General features: G+C 41.5%; 1 protein-coding gene across 1 annotated transcript in view; it reads left to right on the top strand.

The window, feature by feature from the left end:
• The first annotated feature begins 421 nt into the window (after nt 1–421).
• si:dkey-112e17.1 (uncharacterized) overlaps nt 422–11,616 on the top strand; it is a 40,411-nt gene continuing 29,216 nt past the window's right edge. The window contains exon 1 of the mRNA XM_061766525.1: nt 422–668. Coding sequence (XP_061622509.1) covers nt 588–668 — 81 coding nt within the window. The 5' untranslated portion in view covers nt 422–587. The remainder of the gene's footprint in view (nt 669–11,616) is intronic.

Below are 11,616 nucleotides of genomic sequence, written 5' to 3'. Positions count from 1 at the left end.
AAAATGGACTGCAGCTTTTTAAAAAAGGGCACTTTTTTCCCTCCAGGGTAAGAGGGCAGTAAAAAATGTTCACTCGCACCGTTCTAACAATTGCTACAAGTAGCTACAACTGTATTTCTGACGTTTTGTGTTTCTGTATTTCCAAATATTCCACAATGGCGCCATCTAGCGGGATTTCCTAAAAACAACAACAACGCGGTATTTAAAAACAGGTACAAGAAGTGACGAGGTGAAATATCGAAGGGAAATTACTGAAGTTTTTCAATTCTTTTTGGACAATATAGAACATTTTTTCACATTGCTTTGTTGACCACACTACTATGTAACACAGGTTTGCTTATTTCTTTCATAGGGGCACATTATATTGGCTTATTATAGTAGCGGGGGGCGAGTGGGAGGGGGGACGTGGGTCTGGTCTTGTGTTGGGCTTGGCGTCATGAACCGGATGGAACGCGCTCCCGACACTTCAGGTGAATGAGAGCTCTCACGGGAAAAGGAGCGGGACACGGTTCACTGCGCGTCGCGTTAAGTAGAAACAATTGGGCAAAAATAAATAAATTAAAAAACAACAACAACAACAACAAAAAATGACTTGTCTTTCGTCGCTCGGGACGCATGTTTTCATGACAGCATATCTCCTCTTCCTGATGGGATGCGTTGCACAGAAAGTAAGTATATGTCTGCTGCAAAACTTGTGGTCAAGTTATACCTCTTTGTCCCCCCGGTTGTGTATATCGGTGTGAATGGCGTTCACGAATGTTTGGTTGTGAAAGTACGCGTAATCATGAGCTTTTTGTGTGTGTGTGTGTGTGTGTGTGTGTGTGTGTGTGTGTGTGTGTGTGCGTGTGTGTGCGTGTGCGTGTTTATGTAGTGTCACGCAACGACGTTCTCATTTGAATGTATTTGTGAACAGGTTTTGGGCATCATTTTATGATTGCTTTCTAATTCTTCGCAAAGCTGTGTCAGTGTCCAGTATGGTTGGAATTTGCATCCCATCTCACCCACGCGTACTAAATCTTGCATATTCCGTTGCTCGACTATGTTTTTGTTTTGCACTCTTGCATGTTTTAGCAGGTGAATTCAGTCCACATTTCTGAAATGAGAACTAGAATGGGGGCAGGCTAATTTGTGTGCACTTCTGTTTGAGCCTAATTCCAAAAGCTTTGCCTGTGACTTGCTACAACTCATGATTTAAAAAAAAAAAAGTCTAGTAAATCTAGTGTGTAAACAGCCAGGGGTTGTCAATGGGTCATATTTGTCACTCAGTCAATTTTCATGTATGTTGGAAGTGTGAGCTTGACTTGGAATGTCTAACCTTCTGTTAGGTTAAGGCAATGGATACACAAGTGCAAATTACAAGCCAATTGCTTGAGCCTGAAATATGGTTTATTTTGTTTGTTTGTTTGTTTTTTTAACGCTATCGCAGTGATATTATTTTTTTAATTTTTTTTTAAATGGATTAGCTCAACTTCTTAAAGCTAATTGTAGTCAATTCACTTTTTCTTTTTAGTAGGAACATGACAAATGATATTGTGGGCTGGTTGAGTGTTCTTGGAAAGTAACTTGAATTGGTATCTTAAAAGGATTTCAAATAGTTCAATTTGTTGTTTTTAACTGGATTCTTAGAAAATTCGACCTTTTTAAATTCAAACCTTGGGGAGCGGTAAGGCGGTATTGAAAGAAGTGAATACATTTTGTTGAGGATCTGGCTCGAGGTGCTCACCCCGGAATCATTTTCACTGGTTAACATTGCGAGATTGCATTGGTCAGGATATTCCTTGATTTGTCAGTGAATAATGCATAAATCTTATGATGAAATGCAAACATGGAGGTGTGCTGTGTTTGTATAATGGTGTACTATTTGGTGCTGATCCAAATTCTGTCCTAATTTTTGCTTCATGTGTTGGAGATTCAATGTCTCCATGTTTCCTGGTGTCAACATGCCAAAGGAAAAGCCTTGGCAGAGATCCTCAGCGGGCTTCCATCTGTCAAGAGTCGACCTTTCCTCTGATGGAGAATGGTGGCTCAGCAGCAGTTTTAGTTCCTGTATGCATAGGGTGCTCACTATCTTTGCAATTATCTGCCTGAGAGGGCATGCTAAATGTAGGCTTTGTCCTCTGCTCCCCTTTTGTATTAAGTTGATTTTTGGAACAGCATAAACAAGCTCGGGATTTATTCTATCCCCATCGGAAGAAAAAAAAAACAGTAGCCATCGCTATTTAATTTCATTTCACTTTAGGGATATGTAAAGAGAGGGAATTTTCTTATGCTGCCTCGCAGTGGTTTTCAGAATGCCTGATTTCCAATTGAGGGAGAAATTCATCTGTCATTGAACTGAAATGTCGGACCCCAACAAACTTTGTTTTCAATTCTTCCTAATTAACAGACAGCGGTCTCTCACAGTTTAACAGGAATGGGCCAATAAGAGACCACCTCGCTTGAAAGAAAGATGGTTTCAACATTATTTTCTCATTGCATGATGAAGTGGTCCTGGAATGGCTATAGGACACTGAGTTGATAGCTTGTGTCATGTACACAATAGCCGGAATTTAGTGGCAGACTCTTTTTTTTTTTTTTTTTTTCCCCCAGCAAGGTCACTGTGAGTGCATCATATACAGTAAATCTGTTTCGTGAATACGAGTTCAATTTTATATAGTGTTCCTATTGGATTCCTTTTTGCCACAGAGCTCCATTGTTGAAAAACTACCAAAGACACATCAATGAGCCAAAGCGTTGTACTGGGTGACATGTTCCTTCATTACCATGAACGCACGTTCCCAGTAGCTTGTTCTCACCAAACCCCGCATATTTCTGTCCACTGGAGCATGAAATATGTTTTAATCAACTACTGAGATGTACCCCCAAAATTTGAAATTATTTAAGCCCCACTTCACAATAAAGAGCTAGAAGTGTGCGATTCCTCCCTCCTAGATTAGCAATACTGTACGTACAGTACATAAGAGAAAGAGCAGGAAACAGACAAACGTGTGGAAAGCTTCAGAGACATTTTGTAAACATGCTCAACTGTAAATACAAAGTTTCCAAGCTTTCCTGTGTCCTCTAGGTGGTGGTAGTGTGCATAAACAAATGTGGATTTTGGAGATTTCACAATGAAATCATTTAAATCCTGCATCTGCACCAAATGTACTTGTTTCCTCTTGGGTCTATGCTTCTTTCCTCCATAAAGTTTTGTGGAGACCAGTGAAGTGTTTAATTAGTTATATTAATAACAAACCCTAAAGATACAAATGGAAACAAAACATTTTGAGCCTATAAGACAAGTTGTTTTCATTGTGTGTGTGTATGTATATATATATATATATATATATATAAGTGAAAGTTACATTCTTGCTTGATATACTGTATGATACTTCCACTTTGTTTCATTATCTTGTCACACATTTTGGTCAGGCCTGGCTTGTATGCAGGCCATTGTATCACTGGTATTGTTGTGCTGAAATACTCAGAGACATTCTTGAAAGTGACATCTTTGCATTTGCAGACCAGATTCACGTGAAGTAATATTTCGACTGAACGATATAGAAATAAATCAAAACAAATGAGTAAAAACACAACTCACCATTGTGCTAGTTAATCCATGTGTCATAATTTATTCTATCCATTTTCAATTGGCAATCAAAAATCCCCAAAACAAATGGTTACTGATAATTTTGAAATTTGTTTCTTAACACACACAAATGCAGCCCTATGGGGGGCACAAGTCAGTGCAAACTGTAGGCCGGTCCCAAGCCCGGATAAATGCAAAGGGTTGCGTCAGGAAGGGCATCCGGCTTAAAACCTTGCCAAACAAATATGAGCGTTCATCCAAAGAATTCCATACCGGATCGGTCGTGGCCCGGGTTAACAACGTCCGCCACCGGCGCCGTCAACCTGCAGGGCGCTGTTGGAAATTCAGCTACTGTGGGTCGAAGTCGAAGTCAAAGAAGAAGAAGAAGAAGAGGTGGAAAGCGGGTTCTTCGGCAGAAAGAGAAGAGGAAAACACAGAGCCTAGAACTGAATGTGGGGACTTTGAATGTTGGGACTATGACAGGAAAATCTCGGGAGTTGGTTGACATGATGATTAGGAGAAAGGTTGATATATTGTGTGTCCAGGAGACCAGGTGGAAAGGCAGTAAGGCTAGAAGTTTAGGGGCAGGGTTTAAATTATTTTACCATGGTGTAGATGGGAAGAGAAATGGAGTCGGGGTTATTTTAAAAGAAGAGTTGGCTAAGAATGTCTTGGAGGTGAAAAGAGTATCAGATCGAGTGATGAGGCTGAAATTTGAAATTGAGGGTGTTATGTGTAATGTGATTAGTGGCTATGCCCCACAGGTAGGATGTGACCTAGAGGTGAAAGAGAAATTCTGGAAGGAGCTAGATGATGTAGTTCTGAGCATCCCAGACAGAGAGAGAGTCGTAATTGGTGCAGATTGTAATGGACATGTTGGTGAAGGTAATAAGGATGATGAAGAAGTGATGGGTAAGTACGGTATCCAGGAAAGGAACTTGGAGGGACAGATGGTGGTAGACTTTGCAACAAGGATGCAAATGGCTGTAGTGAACACATTTTTCCAGAAGAGGCACGAACATAGGGTGACCTACAAGAGCGGAGGTAGAAGCACACAGGTGGATTACATCTTGTGCAGACGATGTAATCTGAAGGAGGTTACCAACTGTAAGGTAGTGGTAGGGGAGAGTGTGGCTAGACAGCATAGGATGGTGGTGTGTAAGATGACTCTGGTGGTGGGGAGGAAAATTAGGAAGACAAAGGCAGAGAAGAGAACCATGTGGTGGAAGCTGAGACAGGACGAGTGTTGTGCAGCTTTTCGGGAAGAGGTGATACAGGCTCTCGGTGGACGGGAAGAGCTTCCAGAAGACTGGACCACTGCAGCCAAGGTGATCAGAGAAGCAGGCAGGAGAGTACTTGGTGTATCTTCTGGCAGGAAAGGAGAGAAGGAGACTTGGTGGTGGAACCTCACAGTACAGGAAATCATACAAGGAAAACGGTTAGCTAAGAAGAAGTGGGACACTGAGAGGACCGAGGAGAGGCGAAAGGAATACATTGAGATGCGACACAGGGCAAAGGTAGAGGTGGCAAAGGCAAAACAAGAGGCATATGATGACATGTATGGCAGGTTGGACACTAAAGAAGGAGAAAAGGATCTATACAGGCTGGCCAGACAGAGGGATAGAGATGGGAAGGATGTGCAGCAGGTTAGGGTGATTAAGGATAGAGATGGAAATATGTTGACTGGTGCCAGCAGTGTGCTAGGTAGATGGAAAGAATACTTCGAGGAGTTGATGAATGAGGAAAATGATAGAGAAGGGAGAGTAGAAGAGGCAAGTGTGGTGGACCAGGAAGTGGCAATGATTAGTAAGGGGGAAGTTAGAAAGGCATTAAAGAGAATGAAAAATGGAAAGGCAGTTGGTCCTGATGACATTCCTGTGGAGGTATGGAAGCATCTAGGAGAGGTGGCTGTGGAGTTTTTGACCAGCTTGTTCAATAGAATTCTAGTGCGTGAGAAGATGCCTGAGGAATGGAGGAAAAGTGTACTGGTGCCCATTTTTAAGAACAAAGGTGATGTGCAGAGCTGTGGCAACTATAGAGGAATAAAGTTGATGAGCCACACAATGAAGTTATGGGAAAGAGTAGTGGAGGCTAGACTCAGGACAGAAGTGAGTATTTGCGAGCAACAGTATGGTTTCATGCCTAGAAAGAGTACCACAGATGCATTATTTGCCTTGAGGATGTTGATGGAAAAGTACAGAGAAGGTCAGAAGGAGCTACATTGTGTCTTTGTAGATCTAGAGAAAGCCTATGACAGAGTACCCAGAGAGGAACTGTGGTACTGCATGTGGAAGTCTGGAGTGGCAGAGAAGTATGTTAGAATAATACAGGACATGTACGAGGGCAGCAGAACAGCGGTGAGGTGTGCTGTCGGTGTGACAGAAGAATTTAAGGTGGACGTGGGACTGCATCAGGGATCAGCCCTGAGCCCCTTCCTTTTTGCAGTGGTGATGGATAGGCTGACAGATGAGGTTAGATTGGAATCCCCGTGGACCATGATGTTTGCAGATGACATTGTGATCTGCAGTGAAAGCAGGGAGCAGCTGGAGGGACAGTTAGAAAGATGGAGGCATGCACTGGAAAGAAGAGGAATGAAGATTAGCCGAAGTAAAACAGAATATATGTGCATGAATGAGAGGGGTGGTGGGGGAAGAATGAGGCTACAGGGAGAAGAGATGGCAAGGGTAGAGGACTTTAAATACTTGGGGTCAACCGTCCAGAGCAATGGTGAGTGTGGTCAGGAAGTGAAGAAACGGGTCAAAGCAGGTTGGAACGGGTGGAGGAAGGTGTCAGGTGTGTTATGTGACAGAAGAGTCTCTGCTAGGATGAAGGGCAAAGTTTATAAAACAGTGGTGAGGCCAGCCATGATGTATGGATTAGAGACAGTGGCACTGAAGAGAAAACAGGAAGCAGAGCTGGAGGTGGCGGAAATGAAGATGTTGAGGTTCGCTCTCGGAGTGACCAGGTTGGATAAAATTAGAAATGAGCTCATCAGAGGGACAGCCAAGGTTCGATGTTTTGGAGACAAAGTTAGAGAGAGCAGACTTCAATGGTTTGGACACGTCCAGAGGAGAGAGAGTGAGTATATTGGTAGAAGGATGATGAGGATGGAGCTGCCAGGCAAGAGAGCTAGAGGAAGACCAAAGAGAAGGTTGATGGATGTCATGAGGGAAGACATGATGGCAGTTGGTGTTCGAGAGGAGGATGCAGGAGATAGGCTCTCATGGAAAAGGATGACGCGCTGTGGCGACCCCTAACGGGACAAGCCGAAAGGAAAAGAAGAAGAAGTTTCTTAACACATACACACACTCGCACAAAAAGAAAAAATGCCAAAGTTTTCATGTTTTTCTTCAAGAACACAGTCCGATCTTCGGGTAATGGGCGACGACACCTGAAGTGTGTTACTTATGTGCAGTCTACTCCATAATTTTGTTTGAGTGGCATAAAATCATGCAATAGTTCACAAAGACAGCTTGTTGAAAATGGAAGCAAGGTATTCAGTGCTTTTTGGGCAATTTTAAAGGCTTCATTGCATCATTTGCAAGCCTGCCGCCGCATATTATACAGAGAATGCATGGTGCATGAGAATCACCTGTAGCAAACCCATATTTTAAGTAGAACTGCTAATCTTGTCACTTAAGTTGTAGCCTCTTCTTCGGTCTGACTATTTGGCTTTTTCCCCTTTCCGACGAAGCTCTACAAGGATGTTTTTTTTTTTTTTTTTTTTTTTTACGAGCTTGTTGGCTTGCTTTTTTTTTTTTTTTAACTACTGTGTCACATGACCTGTACCAGCAGTTTAACTTGCACAGGGACACAAGTGCAAGCACCTGATTTTCAAAATAAAATTGATCTCAAACTGTTGATGAATAAAACATATTTTTTTGTTCCAGTCTCTCTGTGCGGTCCACAGACCAGTATTGGTCCACATGGCTGGGGACTACTGCGCTAAGATAGTGATGCAATTGACCACAACACTTCAAAGGCTCATACCTGCTCTACATTAGATACATATGAAGCCTTCCATTCAGACTCTGTGCTCATTTTGTCTGGGCAACAACAGAACCTGCAATACCACCAGAAACTGTGGGACAGTGTTGTCAAAAGATAAGGGGGACATCCAAAAGCAGTGAAATAGTTGTCCGGCGATTTGTCTCATGTCTAATACTGCTGAAAAACCTTACCCATTGACATGATTTGAGGTTTTTAATGGCCTTATAGCAAATACAGTCTGCTATGCAGTCTCTTCGTATTTGGGTAACATTTTTAGTCAGAGCGTACCCTGAATCTGGCAGATTAATTGCTGAACTTTGTAGTTCATTGGACACATTGAAGTATCAGGTAAGTGACGTTTACGCCATTTAAAATGCACATTTTGTATGGGAGGGGCATTAATACCGTTACATTCCTGACTGTTCCTTTTCGTCTTCAGCCAGAAGATTAAATGCCGATGATTTCAGTGTTTAGAATATTCAGTCATACCATTTTAGGTGAGCTTGAAACCATTGTTTGGGGAAGTTGTTGGTTTTATGGCTTATTTAACTTATAGCATCCATCCATTTCCTAGCACTTACTGCAAATTTCTCGTGGATCATACGCATCCCCAAAGTTGACCTCAAAATTCTGGAAAACCCTTTTACCTATGTATAATGCATTTTTTTTCAATGCATGATTTTGCTTCTACCCATATGATCAAAACATGAAGTATTATCTGTATTTTGTTAGTTTTTTTCAAATAATTATTCTGAAGTTAAGCACTTTATCCATCCATCCATTTTCTGAGCCGCTTCTCCTCACTAGGGTCGCGGGCGTGCCGGAGCCTGAACTGGTTGCCAGCCAATCGCAGGGCACATAGAAACAAACAACCATTTGCACTCACAGTCACACCTACGGGCAATTTAGAGTTTTCAATTTACCTACCATGCATGTTTTTGGGATGTGGGAGGAAACCGGGGTACCTGAGGAAAACCCACGCAGGCACGGGGAGAACATGCAAACTCCATACAGGCGGGGCCGGGATTTAAACACCGGTCCTCAGAACTGTGAGGTAGACGCTCTAACCAGTCGTCCACCGTGCCGCCCTGAACACGTGATTCTTTTTTTTTTTAAACTTACTTACTCTTATTTTGAAATTCACAGCCCTAGTTTTATTTAGTAAATTAGAAAATACACAGTTGTGCTCATATGTTTGATTACGAAGGCAGAATTTGTAAAATGGGTTCAATTCTTTAAAGAAAACATGAAGGACCAGGCGAAATTTTTATTTTTAGTGGGATTCAAATTAAACGGTCAAGCATTTCAGAAAAGCCTTATCATTAAACAAAACATAAAGAAATGAATGATGGTTGTTGTTCAGTCATCAGACATATTTTCATGACTGGATGGCAGCATCCATCCATCCATCCATTTTCTGAGCCGCTTCTCCTCACTAGGGTCGCGGGCATGCTGGAGCCTATCCCAGCTGTCATCGGGCAGGAGGCGGGGTACACCCTGAACTGGTTGCCAGCCAATCGCAGGGCATGGATGGCAGCATACATTTATAAAATAAGAAAGTTTTTTCCATTTGCTGCTATACCCATGGATAATGCGCACTGTTGACAATTTTTTGGGGGAAAAAAATGTGCATTATACACGAGAAATTACGGTAATCTGTTCAGGGTCACGGATGAGTTGGAGCCTATCCCAGCTGACTTTGAGCGAGATGTTGGGTACACTCTAGACTGGTCGCTAGTCAGTGACGGCCTACTTGTAGCAAATAATAGCAAATTCACATGATTTCACATTGTGTGCCATTTATAGACGCTATGTTTTTGTATAAAATGTTTGTAAAAATTTGCAATGCACCGAATTTTTGGCACCTGAAGATTATTGGCCGAAAGGGAATTTTTTGTTTTGGATCAAAAGACTTATGTAACCAAAACAAAACCGCTGAAGCATGATGTTGTTTTGATGCAAGGAAAAGAAGCAGCCAGTGTACGGTCGTGAATATGTTTCTCAACCAGGGTTCCACGGACCCGTAGTGGTCTGCGTTGTAATTGCAAGGGGTCTGTGAAAAGAAAATACCTTTTTAAAAAGATCCTATGTCACTAATCATCGCCTCCATGGGAGTGAATAGTATACACTTCTACCAAGTATCGTTATCATGAAGGGAGGACAAGGATTCATGAACAGGAGAAGACAAACAAGCCGTGGTAATTGCAAAGCTATCGTGACATCAAGTTGTCAAACACCAACACAAGTCATTGGGTGATACAGTCCACTTGTCACATAGGTCTGTCTGGAACCATGTTATATAGAGTTACCAACTTTGAAGAGAAAAATAGCAGGAAAATTAATAATTGTCTGGAAAGAAAATACTGTAATACAAAATAACACTAGACAGCCTCCCGGGACCGGAATCGGAAATTAATTAGTACGTCACCTTTACGTCACTGGAGAAAAATGGCCTATAAGTTTAAAAGTACATTAATATAATGAATATTTATAATATAATCTTTATTTTTCCCACAATGGGGACATTTATGTCATTGTAGCAGCAATGGTGGATACAGGAAATACAAAATTAGCATGTAAGCGAAGACATTTCGCTGCAAGTGCACTTACCATTACAAGGTTGAGGCAATAAATACATTAAAATAATCAATATTGAAGCCATAATTGATCAACGACTAAGATTATAGCGTAATGATTATGTTGTGCAGTTAAACAGTTGCAGATGTATTTTTTATCCTGTTACATAATATACTGCAAAAACAGTCCCGTGGTAATTTTCTTGATATAAATAAGGAAATTTAGACAAATTGTTCTGGAAGTAAATTTCTCTAGGTTGGCACCTTTGCATCATAGCCATAAATGCAATTTTACTAATAATTGGCATAGCATTTTCTTGCGGTGTTTTGGTTTTCGGTCTTTGGTTCCTCATTTCTGGTTTCGGCCAAGAATTTTCATTACGGTCACTAGTAAAAATATGGACGAGATAAGCTATAGAAGCAACACTGTCTTTATATATCCTCCACCATTAGGAGGACAAAAAAGGCAGAATACTGAGATATATGATGATGCTTAAACAAAGCACTTAGACTGTTTAAAAACTCTTGTTTATTCCATAGTACTGTACTTTAAAATTATGTCACAAAAAAAAAAAATTCCCCCCAAAATAGACTCAGTAGTAATTTTAGACCTGTTGTCTGATGACATATTTGATTTTTAGCCAGATTTTGGGCTCCCCACATTTGGAGGAAATAAAAAAAAAACAACAACGCCGTCTTGCTTGAGCTTCCAAGCAGTTTTTTTTCAAGTTGTTATTATACCTTTAGGCATTACATGATCGGGATTTTTGGGGCCGATCACCAATTAGCAGAGTTTAAAGGTCCGTATTTTCCATACAGTGACTCTCTAACATGGACTTAGTATAAAAGTGTCAGTTTAAAAACACCTTGGTTTTGTCATGATTGTCCAGAAAAGGCCCTTCTTCCAGCTACTTCTGTTTGACCCAGTTTTGTATCGCTTTGTCCATATTTGGCCAAGACCGCCCGCTTTCCTCCGATTGGTTGCCTCCATGCAGAAGAACCACTTGTGAGAGCACACGTCTTTATGTGGACAGCATCAAGTGGCATTTGGAAACTCAAACAAGATGGTGTTGTTTTCTTTCTTTTTCTTTTTTTTCCTGAAAAGTTGTCATTTTGGAGGTGCCTGACAGCGATGATATATAAAATATGCGCAAATACTGCCACTTTATAGTATAGTACGTTGGACCCCTGACATTTGCGGGGGATAGGGAACGGGCCGAACCGCGAATAGCGGAATCTGCGGGTAATTGATGCCCATTGTAATTGTAATTCTTGAATAAGCAGCGATAAACTGCCAGTAAGTGTTTTTGGGATTGCCCCCCACTCCCAGAAAAATATCTGTCCATTCCTTTGTCCACACTGGTTATGCAGAGGATTTGGTCTGCAGTTCCATCGCTGACGTCACACCAAGACACAGGGGCGTATCGATTTTGGCGATGAAAAAGGGGAATTCTCACGGCAATTAGTTATTTACCGATTGCT

This window comes from Phyllopteryx taeniolatus, chromosome 3, assembly GCF_024500385.1.
Source record: "Phyllopteryx taeniolatus isolate TA_2022b chromosome 3, UOR_Ptae_1.2, whole genome shotgun sequence".
NCBI lineage: Eukaryota > Metazoa > Chordata > Actinopteri > Syngnathiformes > Syngnathidae > Phyllopteryx > Phyllopteryx taeniolatus.
This window is presented reverse-complemented; position numbering and strand designations above follow the sequence as displayed.